Consider the following 24,092-nt stretch of genomic DNA (forward strand, 5'->3'; position numbering starts at 1 on the left):
TCATGCGGACTTGGGGGCTGATTTTGATTTTTTAAATGGCTTGGATTTATTACAGACTGGAGAAGGCTTCTAATTGGAAACCGTTCCCTTAGGGGAAGGGTCAGATTTCTGTTCCTTGTTTTGACGAAAGGAACGAAAACGGTTAGCAACCCTAAATTTACCCTTAGATTTTTTATCCTGAGGCAAAAAAGCTCCCTTCCCCCCAGTGACAGTTGAAATAATAGAATCCAACTGAAAACCAAATAATTTATTACCTTGGAAAGAGAGAGATAGCAACGTTGATTTAGAAGTCATATCAGCATTCCAAGATTTAAGCCATAAAGCTCTTCTAGCTAATATAGCTAAAGACATATATCTTACATCAATTCTAATGATATCAAAAATGGCATCACAAATGAAATTATTAGCCTGTTGAATTAACTTAACAATGCTATACACATTATGATCTGGTACTTGTTGTGCTAAAGTTTCCAGCCAAAAGGTTGAAGCAGCAGCAACATCAGCCAAAGAAATAGCAGGCCTAAGAAGATGACCTGAACATAAATAAGCCTTCCTTAGAAAAGATTCAAGTTTCCTATCTAAAGGATCTTTAAAAGAAGTACTATCTGCCGTAGGAATAGTAGTACGTTTAGCAAGAGTAGAGATGGCCCCATCAACTTTGGGGATCTTTTCCCAAAACACCAATCTATCAGTTGGCAAGGATACAGTTTCTTAAACCTTGAAGAAGGAGTAAAAGAAGTACCCAGTCTATTCCATTCCCTAGAAATTACATCTGAAATAGCATCAGGAACTGGAAAAACCTCTGGAATAACTACATGAGGTTTAAAAACCGAATTTAAACGTTTACTGGTTTTAATATCAAGAGGACTAGTCTCCTCCATATCTAATGCAATCAACACCTCTTAATAAGGAACGAATATACTACATTTTAAATAAATATGAGGATTTGTCAGTGTCAATATCTGAGGTAGAATCTTCTGAACCAGAAAGATCCTCATCAGAGATAGATAAATCAGAATGCTGTTGGTCATTTAAAAATTCATCAAATTTATGAGAAGTTTTAAAAGACCTTTTACGTTTATTAGAAGGTGGTAAGACAGACAAAGCCTTCTGAATGGAATTAGAAACAAATTCTCTCACATTAACAGGAATATCCTGAACATTAGATGTTGAAGGAACAACAACAGGTAATGGATTATTACTAATGGAAATATTGTCTGCTTTTGAAAGTTTATCATGACAACTAGCACAAACTACAGCCTTAGGAACAGTTACCACAAGTTTACAACAAATGCACTTAGCTTTGGTAGAACTGACATCAGGCAGCAGGTTTCCAGTAGTAGATTCTGATACAGGGTCAGCTTGAGACATCTTGCAATATGTAATAGAAAAAAGAACATATAAAGCAAAATGATCAATTTCCCTATATGACAGTTTCAGGAATGGGAAAAAATGCAAACAAAATGGGCCTCTGGAAACCAGAAGCAAAATGAAATAAGGACTTAAATAATGTCAAAAATCTGGCGTCAAGTATGACGCACAACTGACAAAATATTTTTTGCCGCCAAGAACATCTGCAACAAACACGAGCGTCATAGATGACGCAACTACGTAAAAACTCTCGGCGACAACCAAGACGCTGGAAATGACGTCATAACATCAACAAATGTAATTCTCGCGCCAAAAAAGTCTCGCGTCAAGAATGACGCAATAAATTGTAGCATTTTGCGCTCCCGCGAGCCTAACAGCCCGCAATTTAGAAAAGAAAGTCAATTTGAAAAATTTTCAGGTAAGAAAAATTTTTCTTTTTTTTTTATATATATATATATATATATATTTATAAATGCATTTCCCAAAAAATGAAACTGACAGTCTGTAAGAAAGAAATATTCTGATTAACCTGAATCATATTTAGAACTTTACATATAAAGTGCCAAACCATAGCTGAGAGTGTCTTAAATAAAAGGAAAATATACTTACCAAAAGACACTCATCTACATAAAGTAGATAGCCAAACCAGTACTGAAACGAGAATTAGTAGAGGTAATGGTATATAAGAGTATATCGTCGATCTGAAAAGGGAGGTAGGAGATGAATCTCTACGACCGATAACAGAGAACCTATGAAATAGATCCCCGTTAGGATGACCATTGTATTCAATAGGCAATACTCCCTTCACATCCCTCTGTCATTCACTGCACTCTGAGAGGAACCGGGCTTCAGCACGCTGAGAAGCGCATGTCAACGTAGAAATCTAGCACAAACTTACTTCACCACCTCCATAGGAGGCAAAGTTTGTAAAAACTGAATTGTGGGTGTGGTGGGGGGTGTATTTATAGGCATTTTGAGGTTTGAGAAACTTTGCCCCTCCTGGTAGGAATGTATATCCCATACGTCACTAGCTCATGGACTTTTGCCAATTACATGAAAGAAATCAGTGTGACCACACCCGGGCATGCCGTGCGCCATGCAGGACAGCCCCTGCTACAGGAAAAAGTGCGCCAAACCTAACTGGCCGTGCAGCTATCTAAAAGTAAAACCTGAATGTTCCAACATCTGTCTGAGACTCATCTTACACATGTCGCAGCATAACACATAATAAAGTATTTCCGGAGATATTAACCTTTGATTCCATACAGATAAAAGGAGTCGCACTGTGACCCTATCTTCTTGCGTTATCATACGAGTATAAAAATTAAAAAATCTTACCGGAATCTTTGCCGTGGAACAGACACAGCCTCTCAAGTTTGACAGTATTGTAGCATCACTCCTGCCATGGACTTGAGTGATAGAAGCAGGCAGTGAAACTCGTCAACACTGATTGCTTAGGAGCTGTTAATACGAGTCTGGATGGGTTCGCAGAAAGACTCTCCCTGCTTCTTCAGAACCTAACATTCGTCAATGCTCTCACTGAGAGGCTGACAAGACTACTTAAAACATAAGGAACTACTCCATATCTTCTGACACTTCTCTGCCAACCTCATGTGACGAAAGGCAAAGAATGACTGGGATATGAGGGAAGTGGGGGAGGTATTTAAGCCTTTGGCTTGGGGTGTCTTTGCCTCCTCCTGGTGGCCAGGTTCTGTATTTCCCACAAGTAAGGAATAAAGCCATAAACTCTACTCTTAAGAAGGAAATTAAATTTAAGTCACTACTGCAAAGCTAGACACTACACGATTTCTTCAGTACTCCCAGTTAAAAGAGAAACATTATAGTGCAGAAAGCATAACATTTCAGCATGTTCTCCTGTTAAACGGCTTCTGTTTTTTTCATATATTGCTGCCACTTCACTAAAAACACGCTTACTTGGTACACTTTACAGATAAGGGTTAAAAGTAAAGTAAAAAAAATATATATATACTGCCACATGACAGAGAAAGAAAGGAGATGGCTGGAATATCAGTGCTAGATTTATTTGCTTTAATTTTTAATATGCTCATATATTTACTGGATTGCAAATATCTTCCCTGGTACTAAGGAGTGGACTATAAGTTTATTTATTATGTCACTTATATGCAGTTTTATACATGTGTAACCGTGCCACCTAATGGTCAGAGCATTGTTACCCACTGCTAGAGAATATTGATACTAGTCTCCTATACTGCATAGCTTTCTACTCAAGGTTTGTTGTTGTGGACATTTAATTGATGTGCCTGAACTATCGTTTTATAAAATGTTTTTTTCTATGCTCATAAAAGGAGAAAATAAAATATTTAAATTAAAAGATTGTCAAACATAGCAGCTTTAGTGAAATGTTTTTCAAATGTGTAAAATTTATCAGAATGCAACAAATAATGTTCTATTTGTGACAGCAATTATCAAGCAGATTGATGTTATGTATTGCTGACCCCTATGAGCAAATCAAAAGTAATTTAGCTCTGCGTACTTCAGGGAAACTATGTAGCTTTAAGGGCCACTTAAAGATCAAATTTTCCATTTCAGAAATCATATATGTTTGTTTATGCAAGTCCATCTACAGGCCTGCCATTGGTGGTATGGTAGTTGGTAACTGAGCTCCCAGGAACACCTGGGCTTGGACTATTATCAGTGCTATTTATTATTAGATGCTATGTCCAGCTTATATGTGCTATAGATGATTTGTGTGATTATTTGTGTCACTTAAAACTACATAGTTTTTCTTTTGATTTGCTCCATATCGGTAAGTTTCTGGCCGATACCGATATTTCAGAAATTTCAAATATCGGCCGCACCGATATATCGGTCTATCCCTTATTACAAAACAAATGTTAGTATACACACTTGCAATTGAACTTATCTATTTTGTTGTAGACCTTGAAATAAATATTTAAAGTAACATGTTGAAAAAAAGTAGGAACTAGTAGTATTTTAGGATTTTAAAAATGGAACCTCATTATCAGACAGGCATTCCCTTTAATTAAAATGAACTTGCTTTCAATAAACTCAACTAATAGCAGAAGCATGGAAACTTCTAACTAACTATGGTGGCATGTGTGTGTGAAGGTTATAAGTTTGCTCTTTCAAGGTGTGCCAGCAAGACTTACCAGTTGAAAGTTGATGTTGTTCTTGCCTGCTTGCAAAGGTGCCTTTACCAAACTCCAAGGAGAGGCTGGTGACTTCCTCCTGCAGATGACAGAACACAGGTTGTTGATAGGATAATTATGCCATACAAATATTCTTTATTTACAGAAAATAGTGCCAGGGGAAATCTTAAAGTTCAATACTCCCATCCCACATTAACACTGCCTCTCACCACCAGCTGTGCCACCAGTTTATCATCGTCGTCATCCGCTCGCACCGGTATCTGTTTACGTTCCACAGCAAAACCTTTGCTTATTAGCTTATTCCCAATGTTTACAATCTAGGAAAAAAGAAACATAGCTTGGTTAGGAGTCAGCAGGCACATCTCATGAAGTTCTAATAAAAGAGAAATACAGCAGGCAAACTATATGAAGTTAAACTGATGCATAGAATGTAAAGAGATTATAAATTAAGAATTGCAATGCTAACTAACAACACATATCATATCAACCAGCTACTGTAAGGATTTAAAATATTGCAAACCGCTTTTTTATTATAACAATTTAGTGAAACATTGAGAAGTGTAGAATGAATGACTGACAGGATGGACCACATACACATCACAGTGCCTTTACTGGCAGTGCAGTCAGTAAGGACAGTCAAATACTTGGCTGCATTGGGAGATTAGTAGCAGAAAACAAATTATGCTTACCTGATAATTTAATTTCCATCGAGTGGAGGAGAGTCCACGGCTTCATTCATTACTATTGGGAATTAAGAACCTGGCCACCAGGAAGAGGCAAAGACACCCCAGCCAAAGGTTTAAATACTTCCCCCACTTCCCTCATGCCCAAGTCATTCTGTCGAGGGAACCAGGAGAAATATCAGGGTAAAAAAGGTGCCAGAAGATAAATAAATTTAGGGCCGCCCAACTGAAATATGGGCGGGAGCCGTGGACTCTCCTCCCCTCGATGGAAATTAATTTATCAGGTAAGCATAATTTATGTTTTCCATCTAAAGGGGAGGAGAGTCCACGGCTTCATTCATTACTATTGGAAACATATACCCAAGCTCTAGAGGACACTGAATGAAACCAGGAGGGTAAAAGGCGGACCCTAATCTGAGGGCACCACAGCCTGCAAGACCTTTCTCCCAGAAAGCAGCCCTCGAATGATCCTCTGCAAGGCCGAGCAAAGGCGCCTGAACTAGGAAGTCGTCCAGGTAAGGCGCCTCCGCAATGCCCCTGGATCTGGTCACTGCAAGCAGCGCCCCAGAACCTTTGTGAAGACTCTCAGGGCCGTCGCCAGACCAAAACTGGAAGTGTTGGTCCAGAAACGCAAATCTTAGGAACCTGAAGTGGTCCCTGTGAATTGGCACATGAAGGTAAGCATCCTTCAAGTATGCAGTTGTCATGAACGGTCCCTCTTGAACTAGGGGTAGAATAGATCTGATTGTTTCCATTTTGAACGATGGAACACTCAGAAACTTGTTTAAAAACTTATAGGTCGAGAATCGGGCGGAACGTGCCCTCCTTCTTTGGAACCACAAAAAGGTTGGAATAGTACCCTAGACCCCTTTCTGCTAGGGGTACTTGTATGATAACCCAGAGAGAGGCAAGATCTCTCGCACACTCTAGAAAGGCCTCTTTCAGTTTGACAGGAGGAATCTGCCCTCAGGCGGATGGGATCTGAACCCTACCCTGTAACCCTGGGAGACCACTTCTAGAACCCAAGGGTCATGAAAGTCCTGCAACCAAGCGTTTGAGAATAGAGATAATCTGCCCCCTATGTGATCCGGAGACCGGTTGGAGGCCGCCCCTTCATGCCGTTTTAGTCTCTGCAGGCTTCTTGCTCTGCATAGACTTGTTCCAAGATTGAGCCGGCTTCCAAGATCCCTTGGACTGGTCGGCTTTTGTGGCGGGTTGCTGGTGCTGGGCCTTGTCTGCACGACAGGGACGAAAAGTAGATCCCCTAGGCTTAGCCTTCTTATCCTGCGGTAGAAAAGCTCCCTTGCCTCCCGTAACTGTGGATATGATCGAATCCAATCCTGGACCAAACAGGATGTTTCCTTGAAAAGGCAGGGACAACAGCCATGATATAGAGGTCATGTCCGCAGACCAAGATTTTAGCCACAGAGCCCTGCGTGCTAAAACAGAAAAACCTGACACCTTAGCGAATAATTTGCATATTGGCATCACAGATGAAAGAATTGGCGACCTTAAGCGCCTTAATCTTCTCCTGTATCTCGTCAATGGACGTCTCCCCCTCATCCATTTCATACAGGGATTCACACCAATATGTTGCAGCTCCAGCGACCGCCGCAACGGCCGCTGCTGGCTGAAACCCCCCCCCCCCCCGTGTGCTGAAACATCTTTCTCAACATGTTTTCCAGGTTTTTATCCATGGGCTCTTTAAACAACAAATCCTCAAGGGGAATAGTCGTCCGCTTTGCGAGCATAGAAATAGCCCCATCCACCTTAGGGATGGTCCTCCACAGCTCAAGCTGAAGGGGAAAAGGAAGATCCTAATCGCTCCCATTCGTTCTTAATAATATTAGCCATCTTAACTGGAACGGGGAAAGACTAAGGTACTATCCTGTCCTCGTATACCTTGTGAAGCTTAGGAATCGCAGGTTCCTCCGGTATCTTAGGTTCCGGAACCTCCAGAGTAGCAAGCACCTACTGTAGCAGATAAGGGCAAATTCTCCAACCTAAACCTATAACCAGGCTCCTCCGCTGCCGGAGGTTTAGATGACACGGACTCCGAATCTTCAGAGGAGGCCCCTTCTGGGTCGGAGTGGGCCTCGTCATCGTATAAAGCCTCTGGATCTTCCATTGGCGAGTACAAACCCTGGGCCAGGCCGCTATGATAAACCCTACGCTTGCGCTTAGCAGAACGCGGTAAGGCATGATTCACTTTCAAAACCGCTGATTCCAGTTGGTCTGCAAAGTCGGACGGCCAACGAATCTCTACCGAAGGAGTAACGGTTGGACCCCGGGGCGCTGCATGTGCAATCGGAGATGAATGTAGGGAACGCACCTCCCGGGACGAAGAAACCTCAGAGGTGGACGGCTCAGTAGTACTAGACATCAGTTTATATTTAGATGTTGTAACTTTATCAAGGCATGTGGAACATAGTTGAGCAGGCTGATCTACCAGAACCTCCTCACAAACACAGGAATGAGACTGTTAAGGAGGGAGAACCCTCTAACCCGTCAGAGTCCTCCATCGCTTGCGCTTTTGGGTAGACTAACTTAATTTACAAAAAAGGCACCTTTATACCACCAATGGCCGGGGCCCTCACCACCTCCTAGGACCCGGACTACAGAAACCACTACGTCTCCTGCGCCACAGACCAACAGAGAAGGATAGACACACCCAGTCACATGGAATGCCTGGCAGGACCGACCCTGCACTAGGGAAAAACGCACCAAAAATGGCCACGCAAGATTCCCGCAAGTAACCTGAAAGTTCCATACATTGCCAGAGCCTCATCTCGCACATAACGCAGCAATGACACAATAAACAATATTATGTATAAACCCCCCTTGTTAAATAATCCCCCTTCCAGGAATATTAACCCTTGATTCTGTTAAAGATAAAAAGGCGCCACACTGTGACCATGTCTTCTATGTTATTATTAATAAAAAATGAAACAATCTTACCAGAATCTATGCAGAATCTAATAGGAACACGGCCCTTCAAGTTTGACAGGTTAGTAGGTTAGAAAGGCTCTCCCTGCATCTCCAGACTAACTTTCATCCAGGCTCTCACTAAAGGGCTGACAGGACTACTTAAAACTCCAGTCCCAATGCGAAGAGTACTACCCTCCATAAGAGACTACTCCAAAACTCCGGCACTCCTCTGCCATCCTCCTGTGACGAAAGGCAAAGAATGACTGGGGGATGAGGGAAGAGGTATTTAAGCCTTTGGCTGGGGTGTATTTGCCTCCTCCTGGTGGCCAGGTTCTTAATTCCCAATAGTAATGAATGAAGTCGTGGATTTTCCTCCCCTTTAGATGGAAATAACAAGGTTCTAATACCACTTTACAGATCATTAGTTAGGCCACATCTGGAATACTGTGTACAGTTCCGGAGACCATATCTTTAGAAAGATATAAATAAACTAGAAACTGACCAAAGGAGGGCTATTAAAATGGTGTAGTGTCTAAAATATAAAACGTACAAAGACTATATGACCTAAATATGTATAGTTTAGAGGAGAGAATGGAAAAAGAGGTGACATGATAGAAACCTTCAAATATATGAAGTGTCTAAATAAAGTTGAAAGCATTTTCCACAAAAAACACAAATGGCAAAACAAGGGGTCATAATCTTAAATTAGAGGGTAGCAGATTCAGGAGAAATGTGAGGATTTTTTTTTTTTTTAATAGAAAGGGTGGTACAGCGGAGTACCCTTATATAGAAGTAGCATAACTTTGTGATGGTCTACTTGGCCTATTTTATAGTAATGGTATCTCTCCAAATTAAGGAATGACATGACAGAATGCCTCCACTCAGAGGTTGGGGGCATTGGCCTTTTTCCAATACTTTGGGATTAGTCCTTTTGCGGTGTTTAACATCATGATTAATAAGAATTTCCTAGCCGTATCAGGGGATTTTGGGAGGATGTTGAATAGGAGAAAAATGGGGTCTGGTTGTAAGTCAAAGCCTAGCATTTTACTCATATCAGCAAAGATTTCCTCCCAGAACTTGGTAAGTTTGGGGAAGTGCCACCACCACAACAACTCCAGCAATGTCCCTCCAGGTGTGGGTATATATATATATATATATATATTTCAATCTGCTAGGAGTCAGGTACCATCTACTTAGAAATTCATAGTGGAAATCTTGGATACCCAAGGAAATAGAGGTCTTTTTTTAGTGCGTGAGAAGATTTTGTGCTACTTTTTTTGTCGCTCATGCCCCAGTTCCCTGTGCCAACCATGTACATAGCTAGGGAGTCCAGAATGTGTACAAAGTTGTAGAAGGTTGTAGATTATGGATATTAAATGTTTAGGTTCTTGGGACATAACACAGAGTTTCTCAAATGGCGTCAATGCTCTGGAAAATGATGATGTTTATGGGTTGAGAGGAAATGAGCTAATTGATCACAGCGGAACCAGGAAGCATAGATAAAAGGGTCCCATTCTCTCAGCTCTAATTGCATTTTTATTTTCCCATTGGAATATTTTGACTGATTTTTACATGGTCTCCATTTTGATAATGCTAACACTATAGTATTTGTAGGGGGACTCTAGTATAATATCAACCTAGAGATTAATATTTTAAGTGCTAATGTTTCATGAAATACATATTTTTGAGTGAGGTTCTCATTTTATTTAATTTATTTTTAAAAATCTCACTCTTAACATGATTGAGTTTGAGCTATTCTAATGCTGCTTGATTTTTGTACAGCCTCTAAAAGCAGTGCACATGATCTATCTATCCTATCAGTATAAACATAGGTATCTATAATAGTTCCGGATCAAAAGATCCCATAGAAATTATTTAACAGTTTACTCCTTTAACCATATTTCCAAATTGTGAGCAAAGTAGGTACCAATTACTACTCTTCTATCATACGTTTCTCTTATACAGTCTAGTTTATCTCAAATGTTTCTCCAGGAAATAGGCTCTAGTGTAATCTGCGTTTCCAAACTTGCCTACCAAGACAATATCACCAAGGTATTTGAGGTTTATTATTCTATGTGGTGATCCAAAAGTAGTCCATTAAATTTCAGTTACCTTCTTTCACTTTTTACGTTTTTTGTGAAAAGATAAATGTCCAAGAGTGGCCCACTAAAACAATTTGAAGATTACAAAGTTGACTATTCGTTCAAAAAAGAAGAAATAGCAAGGAGAAACCAAAAACCTTTCAAGATAACAATTTGATATCAACAACATGCATCGGCTCAAACGGAGCCTGCTGCAAAACTTTAAGAACTAGCATAAGGCTCCAAGGAGGAGCAACAGGATTAAACACAGGCCTGATTCTGACCAGGGCCTGTACCAAAGCTTGAACATCTGGTAAGTCTGCCAGACGTTTGTGCAAAAGGATAGCTAATGCAGAAATCTGACCCTTCAGAGTACTGACTGACAAACCTTTCTCCAGACCATCCTGAAGAAAGCATAAAATACAGGGAATCCTCATCCGGCTCCAAGAGAAACCTTTAGATTTGCACCAATAAATATATTTACAAAATACCAAGTAACAGGATTGCGAGCCTAAAGCATAGTATCAATGACCGCTTCAGAAAAACCACACCTAGACAGAACTAGGTGTTTAATCTCCAAGCAGTCAGATTCAGAGAATCTAGATTTGGATGGAGGAAAAGACCCTGAATTAGAAGGTCCTTCCTCAGGAGGTAGAGATGACAGCCTTACCAGATCCACCAACCAGATCCTGCAAGGTCATGCAGGAGCTATTAGAATTACTGATGCTCTCTCCTGTTTGATATGAGCAATAACTTGTGGATGGAGAGCAAACGGAGGAAACAGGTATGCCAGAGAGAAAGTCCAAGGAACCGCTAGAGGATCTATTAGAGTGGCCTGAGGATCTCTTGACCTAGAATCGTACCTTGGAAGCTTGGCGTTTTGACGAGATGTCTTCAGATCCAAGTCCGGAACCCCCACCTTAGGGTTATCATAGAGAACACTTCCAGATGGAGAGCCCACTTCCGGGAAGTTTAAAGTCTGTCTGCTCAGAAAATCCGCCTCCCAGTTGCCCACCCCTGGAATGTGGATAGCAGATAGGAGAAAAACGTGAGCTTCCACCCACTGCAGAATGCGAGTCACCTCCTACATAGCCAAGGAACTTCGAGTTCCCCCCTAGTGAATGATGAAGCAACTGAGGTGATATTGACCGACTGAAAATAGATAAACTGGACGAAAGATAATTGAGGCCAAGTAGTCAAGACATTGAAGATTGCTATGAACTCTAAGATGTTTATATGGAAGAGAAGACTCCTCCTGAGTCCACCATCCCTGAGCTTTTAAAGAGCCCCAATCTGCTCCCCAGCCTAGACAGCTGGCGTCCGTGGTCACAAGGTCTCAGGAAGCATGTGCCCCGAGACAGAAGGTCCTGAGAATCCATCACAAGAGAAAGGCTTCTTTAGGGGAACCAGATTTATCCTCTGCGAGAGATCTGAGAGGCTTCCGTTCCATTGTCCGAGAATGCAAAATTGAAGATGACTCAGATGGAAACTAGTAAAATGAATAATGTCCATGGAAGCAGCCATTAGATCATTACTGACCCACAGATGGACGGCCAGAGAACTGAAGCGAAAATCAAGCTATTTGGCACCAAAGAACTCTATTCCAGAGTCACCTTCCAAGTAAGCGAAGAAAAGACAAAGATCCGCAAAGATCACAGTAAATGAAAAATCCTGAAAACCGGCTACTTCAAGAAGAGTCCCTAGAACCTTCTAAAAGATTTTGGGGAAAGAGACTGAAGCGAAAAGGTAGGGCTAACCTTGATAAAAGGATAACCAAGATAAGTAGTTGGTTCAAACTAACATACTGATGAATATATATATATATATATATATATATATATATATATATATATATATATATATATATATATATATATATACACACACATACACACACACATACATACACACACACACATACAAATATTAGATCTTATATCCTTCATCTGAGAAAGGAAAAAGTATTAGTGTTCAATGAAACATTTCGACATGGTTCATGAACAATACATGTCACAAAATTTAGAAATTCCTTCCCTAAGAAGGGAAAAAATATATTAAAGTTTAAAAACACTAAAGAATTAGAATGTTACATTAACAATACATGTCACAAAAATTCAAAATTCCTTTCCTGCGACGGGAAAAAATAAATCAGTGTTCAAAGCACACTAAAGAATTTGGAATGGTACATGAACAATACATGTCACAAATCTTGAAATTCCTTCCCTAAGAAATAATCTGTAATGTAATATTAGCAATACATGTCACAAATAATTTCTTCCCTGTGAAGGGAAACATATATTGTGTTCAAAGAACACTAAATAATTTGGAAAGGCATGTCCCAAATTTCAGAATTCTTCCCTGAGAAGAGAAAAAAATATACACCTAAAAGACCTAATTTGAAGTTAGGCAATTAGAATCAGCCTATACAGATATATCAATCACATCTAGCTCTCGAAAGGGCTTTGTAAGGACAACCTTCTTACTGCAATATAGAAGAAGTAAAATATAAAGGTACAGGTAGAAAACAGACACCACAAGGTGGCATACAACATTTCTCAAAGAACGTCTGTCCGTAATTCATTAAGGGACCGTCAAAGAACCCTTTATATATTCCATAGTAAACTAGGAAAAATACTAAGATCACTAAATATTTTGAACAAATTCCTGTTATTGAAAAGTAATAACATCAAAGCACCACAAGATGGCGCCAAATACCAAGGAATAATTGTAGAACAGCTAACAGGGAAAATCAATATATGTCTATATAAAAAGGAAGAAAATATTATTTATTACTCCCTTGCTTTACATTTGTAACCTAGTCCCTAAAAAGGGAAAAGGTATAAAAATAAAGGACCCTGAAGTCCACAGAGTCAATACAAAACCAGAGCTCACCTAAGTGACTTAAGGCCAATAGGAATGCTCACATACAGAACACTCCCCAAGTAAAAGGGGACACAAAAACGTAAATAAAAATATAGGATAGCTGCTAAAACAACTAACAGTATTCCTAGTCCCTCTGAACAGTCACTACAGGCAATTTATACACTGTAAAGACTCCAAGTACATCGTTCTAACATTGAACAGGAAAAACACAAGTACACACTCTTAATAAGTAAAAGGGGGAGGGGGCTCCTCTATTTAGAGAAGAGTCAGGCAAAATGATGAAAATTACAACAGTCACACTGCAGAATTGCCACCTCCCTGAAGCCCATTAGGACCCATTCATAAGCGCTAAGAAATTAAATATGATGGGTTAGTAGCGCTACGGAAGGGACATTAACCCTTCCATACTGTAACAAGCCCACAAGTAACTTAATTACTAGGGGACCGCCGGAAACTCCTAAAGAAGGTTTACCTCCTAGGAATATACTCAGCGCATAAGCTGCAGAACACCTAGCAGCAGAAGACGCCATTACTACTGAAGAGCACGCCAACAAAACTGTCTCGCGGCGGGAAAAAAATGGCTTAACCCCACAAGACCTTTAGGCGCCCATCATCTAAGCGGAACTCAGGAAACGTGTAACCCGAATCCGGAATAAAAAGAATAATGCTGCCTGCTGCATATAGAACAGCTCAACGGCAGCTGATCCCCTTAGGGAAACACTACTGAGTCAATCGTACTGAGGAAATTATATTTTATCCGCTAGGCATACAAATAGTATTGCCATAAATAAAGTATCCCCCTCAATCACTCGAGAGATTAGGATCCCACATGCAAACAAAAATTTTCTCCTATATAAACCAGAGTAGGACCGCAGCGGAGAAACCTTTAGAAAATATAGATTCAGCACAAATATTTTTTTTATTTTCATTTTTATTGAAGTTATTGAAAAATACAGCTCCAAGTAAATGCTCAATAGCAGAAACAGCATATACATTATGTTGCACAAGTATGACATGGAAATGCATAGCAATAAATTACGAAGATAATTAAAAGTCAAACCAACAACATCATTCGTAAAGCTACTGAACACTAGTAATGAACATCATTTTATGGTTTTAATATATATATATGTATGTGCCCAAAAGACTTCAAGAGGCCACTTTTGGACCCATGGAAATATATATGTGACTTAATAGGGGGATGCTAATGATAGGTACGGTCACTTTTGGACCGTAAAATTTAAGAATGAAACAAAGTGAAATGTTCCTATGTCTGCCATATCAAATTAAAGTTATAGAAAAAAATGGGGATATTAATCAATTGTAAGGGACATGTGGAAAAAATACAATGGTAACCGATCCTTGCTCTAAGCGATGACATCCTGTTAAATGCGCACTATCTCCTGACTGAGCATATGGCCCATATTTATCAAGCTCCGTACGGAGCTTGAAGGGCCGTGTTTCTGGCGAGTCTTCAGACTCGCCAGAAACAGCAGTTATGAAGCAGCGGTCACAAAGACCGCTGCTCCATAACCTGTCCGCCTGCTCTGAGCAGGTTGACAGACATCGCCGAAATCAACCCGATCGAGTACGATCAAGTTGATTGACACCCCCCTGCTGGGAGTCTGGCCGGGAGTCTGCAGGGGGCGGCGTTGCACCAGCAGCTCTTGTGAGCTGCTGGTGCAATGCTGAATACGGCGAGCATATTGGAGTTGAACGTGGCGAACCCTATTACTCATGGAGGTTGACAGGGAACTACTGGTGTTCGAGTGTCAAGTGGAAGCTTAACTGGTGCTCGAGTGAGCAAAAAAAAAAAAAAGGAATAGGAAGTGACAATTAATGACATACTACAAATAGAGGGGTTGAACTATCTTTGCTGTCATTAATGCACATTTCTACTACAGAGCCAACCTCCTTAGGTCATAGGTGATCACCAACTCCCCCAGATAATATCCCTGAATGCATTTTGGGTGCTTAAATCACAAACCAGGGCATCCCCTTACTCAAACTTACTATTACTTAGCTCTCCCGTTTTTTTTCGGTAGTTACTCTCAATGTGTTGCGCTACCTCGGCCGCTGGCTGCGCAAAACAGGATTAAATTATGTTATGTTGGCTATTATCAATCATGAGAACTGTTTTCTAGTTGACGAGGGGGCCCCTCAAGTACATAGGGAAAACGTGGGAGAAAAAGGATCGCCCAGAACGCACAATCAAATCACTCCAAGGTGCTGAATAGCAGACTAACTTAGATACTGCTCTAAAGATTAGTAAAATAAATGAAACCTCAAGTTCAACTAACTGCATACAATAAAACAAAAATGTGTGGTATGGGGGTACTATCTTGATTAAATATCTTCCCTCCGCATGACACCAAAGTTTAATAATACCCCTGATCTTGGAGTAGGAAGATGAGCCTCCCCTCCCTTACAACAAAGCTCCTCTGGTGCAGGACATATATAAAAATGCAACAGTGCCCATTATAACTCTTATATTAATGTTCTGTGTTGGGGGCAATGTCTTGTAATTTACCAATCATTTTGTGGCATGTAGGTAGCTTGCAAAGGAAAACACTTATGTGAGCACAACGCAGTAGACAAGAATATTTACATTTAAAGGAATAGTTTAGTCAAAATTAAACTTTCATGATTCAGATAGAGCATGCACTTTTAAGCAACTTTCTAATTTACTCCTATTATGAATGTTTCTTTGTTCTCTTGGTATCTTTATTTGAATTTAAGCTTAGTAGCCGGCCCATTTTTGTTGCACCTGGGTAGCGCTTGCTGATTGACTACAATCAGAAAGTGCTACCCAGGTGCTGAACCAAAAATTGGCTGGCTACTATGCTTACATTCTTGCTTTTTCAAATACAGATACCAAGGGAACGAAGAAAAAATGATATTAGGAGTAAATTAGAAAGTTGCTTAAAATTGCCTGCTCTATCTGAATCATGAAAGTTTAATTTTGACTAGACTGTCGCTTTAAGTCTAAGCAATATAAGCTACCATATTAATTACTGTTTTACAGTGACGCATGTAGGTACAGCGTAGCTATAGAGACATGCACATATGAATGAAAGCAGGATGCATGGCATAACCTTTAACGTATAGAGTCCTGCATTGTATTGAACTGTCGGTTAATGTTCATTATGTTATCCTGTATTAAGCCAAGGGGGAGAAGAATCATACATCAGGACAGGGTTAGTAGTGCTCATGTGTACCTTACAAATGACAAATGATACAGGAAGAAAAATAAAAAATACAGTGAAATAAAAACAACTACCAAAGGGCTTAGTGAAGTTGTTAAATTTCCTATTTTATCCATGTTCATAATGGAAAATAACCCAAAACATAGTATAGGCAGGGATTAAAAGTGCCTGTTGATCCTTAGAATAAGTTCAGCGTGTGTACTAATATAACGATCTGTCTAAGTGCCTTGCATCAAAACCAGAGAGAGCAGCTTGGGATATTATACACCTTCTTTCAGCGGGTATGATGATAGCTCTGAGACCAGCCTCCACCTATTTCTCTGCTCATGATAGATCCCCTTAAGTCCAGGAGAAGCGGCATGCATATCCATTCTGACTGCACTCGCGGGTCTCCCTGCATTCGGCCTCCTTGCGGAGGAGCCTCTTATTAGCGCTCTCAGTCCTGGTGAGTGTTCAGAGAAATTATCTGCAGTTAAAGCGTTACTCCCTGGTGTACTCTGACACCGGTGCTGTGCTGTCTTAGCCGGGGCCTGAACCTGTGGAGATGGATCTGGTGAGTTTGGGAGGTGCGCTTGGGAGATGGCATCTTTGTCATATTTCTCTGGGAAAACTTCTGGCATAATGGGTCGATGTCTAGTTTGCTTTGTTAACTTTCGCCGACTATCAATTTCATCCAACCAGGTCTGAGATATCCTCTCGTGATGCTCATCTAGCAAGCGGGTCACAGCCTTAAGTAGTATAGCTAAACAAGGCGCCATTTCTTACAGATACGTGTGTAGCAATGACGTTTCCTAATCCTCTCTCCTGTTTATCCCATAGTACAAGGATGGCATAGCAGACATAGATAGCATAAATGATAGATGTTTTTTCCAGTGTCTGTGCACTGCTTACCCGGCCTGAAGTATTACCGGGGGGGGGGGGGGCTGCCTTTGGCCTCAACGTTCCGGATTGGTTTGCAAAGGTGGAGAATTCAATAAAGCATATCTTTCAAGTTGTCTTGATCCATAGATTCAATATATTTAAGTGATATGGCTGGATGTTCTGTTAATTCACTGATAATAGGCAGATTAACAGTGATCCACACGGAGCTACTAATATTGCATCCATTCAAGGTGCTGCCCAGAGACACACCCCCCCCCTCGGCGCAAATATTAATATTGCGCTATATATATATATATATATATATATATATATGTAAAGTAATAGTTTCAAACTATACAATCCCAGTCCAACAAGCCTCAAAATGAAAGCTGTCTTAAAGGACCGGTCTAAATAATTAAAGTTAAGAAAGTCCGTTAACCTCATAAAAAATAGCAGGTGGAGATCTTCGATTCAAAAGAAACACAGTTTCTACAGTAACACCATACAGCACTACAAGTAACACCATACAGAGTGCCCAAAATGTCTCCCTTCCTCATTGTCCACTCCCACTAGGGAGATACCCAGCAATAAAATTGAAAGTCCCCTACCCACAGATATGCCACATTAAGACTACTCAGGCCTGAGGGCAAGGGATACAGGGACTTACGGTTAGAAGTCTTCATTCTTTTGACATCTCCAGGTCTGACGGAAGCAATCCTCCTCCCAACAGGGACCTGAAGTACAATAAAAAAAAAAACAGAGTAACCAACACTAGTTTTCTAATAGGGGTAGCATAAATGTTGGAAGTTTAAGCAAGGATTACCTCGCCGTCTTCCAACTGCTAAAAGCCACCATTACTCTTACTAAAGAGATTGACATGGACACAGCATAGCCCCAAATCCTTGCTTGCAGGGAAACTACCCATAAAAGGATTAAATCTTCAGACACCAACTTCGCACATCCTCCATTGACAGAGGCAAAGAGAATGACTGGAGGTTATGGGTAAGGGAAGTTACACTTAAAGGGTTAGAAATCTTTGTAAAATATTAAGAAAATAAAAGTCATTATTATAATTATATAAATATACGTTATAAAATCAACCTACTTTTTTACTGAAACGAAGCTTCTAAATATGTTTAAATTTAACCTTTTAATTTGTGTAAAATGAGCATCAACAACCTCCTATAAAAATGGGCAGGGTTTATGTAAAATTATTTCTTGTTCCCCATCCAATAGGGATGCGGTTCTGCATATTACATTTTAATATTTATAGCCAGGCTGGCTGAAGGCGATTGTTCTATCAAAATAAGGAGTCCAATTTTTCGGAACATAACAAATTAACACATTAGCCTCCATGTTAGCCCAGCTTCCCCCAGCCCCACCCTCAGCCGTCAAACACCAGAGCGCTGAAGATTCACGGAGCTAGCCCGGCTCCCCTCAGCATTACTCTCAGCCATCAAACCCACAAAAGTGGCTCGGCACTTCATTTTTAACCCCTTAACGACGCATGCCGTACAGGGTACATCGCACACAACCTGGTCTTAAAAGACCAGCGACGTACCCTGTACGACATTAGGGGTTTAAAGCAGCTGGAAGCGATCCTGCTCGCTTCCAGCCGCTTTCCGGTTATTGCAGTGATACCTCGATATAGAGGCATCCTGCAATAACACCCCTTGGCCATCTGATGCAGAGAGAGCCACTCTGTGGCCCTCTCTGCACCGGACATCGGTGGCCGGGATCGTTGGTGGGTGGGAGACCATCGATGTTAGCTATGACATGGAGGGGGGCGGGGGTGACCGTCGGGGGCGCGCGCACGTGCACAGGAGGGCGGAGGCGGGCGCGTGCACGGGGTTGAAGTGGGTGGGAACGGCTACACTACAGAAATGTAAAAAAAAGTTAGATAGAGTGGGTACAAAATAATTTGAAACATACATCTAAGGGATCTGGGTGGGGGTAGGGGGTTGCTCTTTGGCTGGGGGGAAGCTACACTACAGAAAAAAATAATAAAATATAAAAAAGCAGGGTTTTTTTGTAAACTGGGTACTGGCAGACAGCTGCCAGTACCCAAGATGGCTACCAATAAGGTAGAGGGGATCAGGGAGGTTGGGGGCTAAGGGCGGATCCTACACAGAAGCATATGTAAATATGCGAAAACATTTTTTTTTAACCCCTTAATGACAACTGACGTACCAGGTACGTCATGCAAAAACTAACAGTTAATGACAATGGACGTACCTGGTACGTCAGTTGTCTAACAGAGTGCTGGAAGCGATCACAAATGCTTCCAGCAACTCTGAGGGTATTGCAGTGATGCCTCGATATGGAGGCATCCTGCAATACCACTTTACAAGCCTCCGATGCAGAGAGAGCCACTCTGTGGCCCTCTCTGCACCGGTAGCGATGGTGCCAGTGTCCGGTAGTGCACTGTCCGGGTGTGAGGGTGCGCGCACGTGCACAAGGGTGAGCGTGCACGTGAACGTGCATGGGCGCGTGCACGGGGTGCGTGTGCGCGTGCACACATTAGCCACACTGACACCAATGAATGAGGCAGAAAGGGAGAAAAAGGTAAAAAAAAAAAATTCAAATATAAAAGGATCTGGGAGGGGAGGGGGTATTGTGGGGGTGCTGCTACACTACAGAAATAGTTTTAAAGTTAAAAATAAAATAAAAATACTTTTTGGGGGGGTTTTGGGGCCAAACTGGGTACTGGCAGACAGCTGCCAGTACCCAAGATGGCGGTAATTAGGTAGGGGAGAGGGTTAGAGAGCTGGAGGGGGGATCAGGGAGGTTGGGGCTAAGGCAGGGGTCCATCACAGCTAAAATATTTTATTATTTTTATTTAAAAAAAAACAAAAACTCTTATTTAGTACTGGCAGACTTTCTGCCAGTACTTAAGATGGCGGGAACAATTGTGGGGTGGGGGAGGGAAGAGAGCTGTTTGGGAGGGATCAGGGGGTGGGATGTGTCAGGTGGGAAGCTGATCTCTAAAATTAATCCTGCAAGCTCCCTACAAGCTACCTAATTTAACCCCTTCACTGCTGGGCATAATTAACGTCTGGTGCGCAGCAGCAGTATTTAGCGGCCTTCTAATTACCAAAAAGCAACGCCAAAGCCATATAAGTCTGCTATTTCTGAACAAAGGGGATCCCAGAGAAGCTTTTACAACAATTTCTGCCATAATAGCACAAGCTGTTTGTAAATAATTTCAGTGAGAAACCTAAAATTGTGAAAAATGTAAAGTTTTTTTTTTATTTGCTCGCATTTGGCGGTGAAATGGTTGCATAAAATATACCAAAATGGGCCTAGATCAATACTTGGGGTTGTCTACTACACTACACTAAAGCTAAAATTAACCCTACAAGCTCCCTAATTAACCCCTTCACTCCTGGGCATAAAACACGTGTGGTGCGCAGCGGCATTTAGCGGCCTTCTAATTACCAAAAAGCAACCCCAAAGCCATATAAGTCTGCTATTTCTGAAAAAAAGGGGATCCCAGAGAAGCATTTACAACCATTTGTGCCATAATTGCAGAAGCTGTTTATAAATAATTTCAGTGGGAAACTAAAGTTTGTGACAAATTTTGTGAAAAAGTGAACTTTTTTTTTTTTTTTTTTTTTATCGCATTTGGCGGTGAAATGGTGGCATGAAATATACCAAAATGGGCCTAGATCAATACTTTGGGATGTCTTCTAAAAAAATATATATACATGTCAAGGGATATTCAGGTATTCCTGACAGATATCAGGGTTCCAATGTAACTAGCGCTAATTTTGAAAAAAAGTGGTTTGGAAATAGCGAAGTGCTACTTGTATTTATTGCCCCATAAATTGCAAAAAAAGCAAAGAACGTGTAAACATTGGGTATTTCTAAACTCAGGACAAAATTTAGAAACTATTTAGCATGGGTGTTTTTTGGTGATTGTAGATGTGTAACATATTTTGGGGATCAAAGTTAGAAAAAGTGTGTTTTTTTCCATTTTTTCCTCATATTTTATTATTTTTTTTTCTAGTAAATTATAAGACATGATGAAAATAATGGTATCTTTAGAAAGTCCATTTAATGGCGAGAAAAACGGTATATAATATGTGTGGGTACAGTAAATGAGTAAGAGGAAAATTACAGCTAAACACAAACACTGCAGAAATGTAAAAATAGCCATTGTCATTAAGGGTAAGAAAATTGAAAAATGGTCGGGTCATTAAGGGGTTAAATACCTGTTTTTTTAGTACTGGCAGACTTTCTGCCAGTACTTAAGATGGCGGAGACAATTGTGGGGTGGGGGAGGGAAGAGAGCTGTTTGGGAGGGATCAGGGGGTGTGATGTGTCAGGTGGGAGGCTGATCTCTACATTAAAGCTAAAATTAACCCTGCAAGCTCCCTACAAGCTACCTAATTAACCCCTTCACTGCTAGACATAATTCATGTGTGATGCGCAGCAGTATTTAGCGGCCTTCTAATTACCAAAAAGCAACGCCAAAGCCATATATGTCTGCTATTTCTGAACAAAGGGGATCCCAGAGAAGCATTTACAACCATTTGTGCCATAATTGCACAAGCTGTTTGTAAATAATTTCAGTGAGAAACCTAAAGTTTGTGAAAGAAATTGTGAAAAAGTGAACGTTTTTTTTATTTTATCGCATTTGGCAGGGAAATGGTGGCATGAAATATACCAAAATGGGCCTAGATCAATACTTTGGGTTGTCTACTACACTAAAGCTAAAATTAACCCTACAAGCTCCCTAATTAACCCCTTCACTGCTGGGCATAATACACGTGTGGTGTGCAGCTGCATTTAGCGACCTTCTATTTACCAAGAAACAACGCCAAAGCCATATATGTCTGCAATTTCTGAACAAAGGGGATCCCAGAGAAGCTTTTACAACCATTTGTGCCATAATTGCAGAAGCTGTTTATAAATAATTTCAGTGGGAAACTAAAGTTTGTGACAAATTTTGTGAAAAAGTGAACTTTTTTTTTTTTTTTTTTATCGCATTTGGCGGTGAAATGGTGGCATGAAATATACCAAAATGGGCCTAGATCAATACTTTGGGATGTCTTCTAAAAAAAATATATACATGTCAAGGGATATTCAGGTATTCCTGACAGATATCAGGGTTCCAATGTAACTAGCGCTAATTTTGAAAAAAAGTGGTTTGGAAATAACGAAGTGCTACTTGTATTTATTGCCCCATAAATTGCAAAAAAAGCAAAGAACGTGTAAACATTGGGTATTTCTAAACTCAGGACAAAATTTAGAAACTATTTAGCATGGGTGTTTTTTGGTGATTGTAGATGTGTAACATATTTTGGGGGTCAAAGTTAGAAAAAGTGTGTTTTTTTCCATTTTTTCCTCATATTTTATTATTTTTTTTCTAGTAAATTATAAGACATGATGAAAATAATGGTATCTTTAGAAAGTCCATTTAATGGCGAGAAAAACGGTATATAATATGTGTGGGTACAGTAAATGAGTAAGAGGAAAATTACAGCTAAACACAAACACTGCAGAAATGTAAAAATAGCCATTGTCATTAAGGGTAAGAAAATTGAAAAATGGTCCGGTCATTAAGGGGTTAAATACCTGGTTTTTTTTTTAGTACTGGCAGACTTTCTGCCAGTACTTAAGATGGCGGAGACAATTGTGGGGTGGGGGAGGGAAGAGAGCTGTTTGGGAGGGATCAGGGGGTGTGATGTGTCAGGTGGGAGGCTGATCTCTACATTAAAGCTAAAATTAACCCTGCAAGCTCCCTACAAGCTACCTAATTAACCCCTTCACTGCTAGACATAATTCATGTGTGATGCACAGCAGTATTTAGCGGCCTTCTAATTACCAAAAAGCAACGCCAAAGCCATATATGTCTGCTATTTCTGAACAAAGGGGATCCCAGAGAAGCATTTACAACCATTTGTGCCATAATTGCACAAGCTGTTTGTAAATAATTTCAGTGAGAAACCTAAAGTTTGTGAAAGAAATTGTGAAAAAGTGAAAGTTTTTTTTTATTTTATCGCATTTGGCGGGGAAATGGTGGCATGAAATATACCAAAATGGGCCTAGATCAATACTTTGGGTTGTCTACTACACTAAAGCTAAAATTAACCCTACAAGCTCCCTAATTAACCCCTTCACTGCTGGGCATAATACACGTGTGGTGTGCAGCTGCATTTAGCGGCCTTCTATTTACCAAGAAACAACGCCAAAGCCATATATGTCTGCAATTTCTGAACAAAGGGGATCCCAGAGAAGCTTTTACAACCATTTGTGCCATAATTGCACAAGCTGTTTGTAAATAATTTCAGTGAGAAACCTAAAATTGTGAAAAATTTAACGTTTTTTTTTTCATTTGATCGCATTTGGCGGTGAAATGGTGGCATGAAATATACCAAGATGGGCCTGGATCAATTCTTGGGGTTGTCTACTACACTAAAGCTAAAATTAACCCTAGAAGCTCCCTACATGCTCCCTAATTAACCCCTTCACTGCTGGGCATAATTCACGTGTGGTGCGCAGTGGCATTTAGCGGCCTTCTAATTACCAAAAAGCAACGCCAAAGCCATATATGTCTGCTATTTCTGAACAAAGGGGATCCCAGAGAAGCGTTTACAACCATTTATGCCATAATTGCACAAGTTGTTTGCAAATAATTTCAGTGAGAAACCTAAAGTTTGTGAAAACATTTGTGAAAAGGTGAACAATTTTTTTTATTTGATCTCATTTGGCGGTGAAATGGTGGCATGAAAGATACCAAAATGGGCCTAAATCAATACTTTGTGATGTCTTCTAAAAAAATATATATACATGTCAAGGGATATTCAGGGATTCCTGAAAGATATCAGTGTCCCAACCTAACTAGCGCTAATTTTGAAAAAAAGTGGTTTGGAAATAGGAATGTGCTACTTGTACTTATTGCCCTATAACTTGCAAAAAAAG

General features: G+C 40.4%; 1 protein-coding gene across 1 annotated transcript in view; it reads right to left on the bottom strand.

Annotated features, from left to right (window-relative positions):
* Positions 1–24,092, bottom strand: part of TDRKH (tudor and KH domain containing) — a 271,287-nt gene that overhangs the window by 107,182 nt on the left and 140,013 nt on the right. The window contains exons 10-11 of the mRNA XM_053719713.1: positions 4,733–4,840; positions 4,524–4,602 (exon numbers count right to left, since the gene is read on the bottom strand). Of these exons, the coding sequence (XP_053575688.1) occupies positions 4,524–4,602; positions 4,733–4,840 (187 nt within the window). The remainder of the gene's footprint in view (positions 1–4,523; positions 4,603–4,732; positions 4,841–24,092) is intronic.

This window comes from Bombina bombina, chromosome 1 (genome assembly GCF_027579735.1).
Source record: "Bombina bombina isolate aBomBom1 chromosome 1, aBomBom1.pri, whole genome shotgun sequence".
In the NCBI taxonomy this organism is placed as follows: Eukaryota; Metazoa; Chordata; class Amphibia; order Anura; family Bombinatoridae; genus Bombina; species Bombina bombina.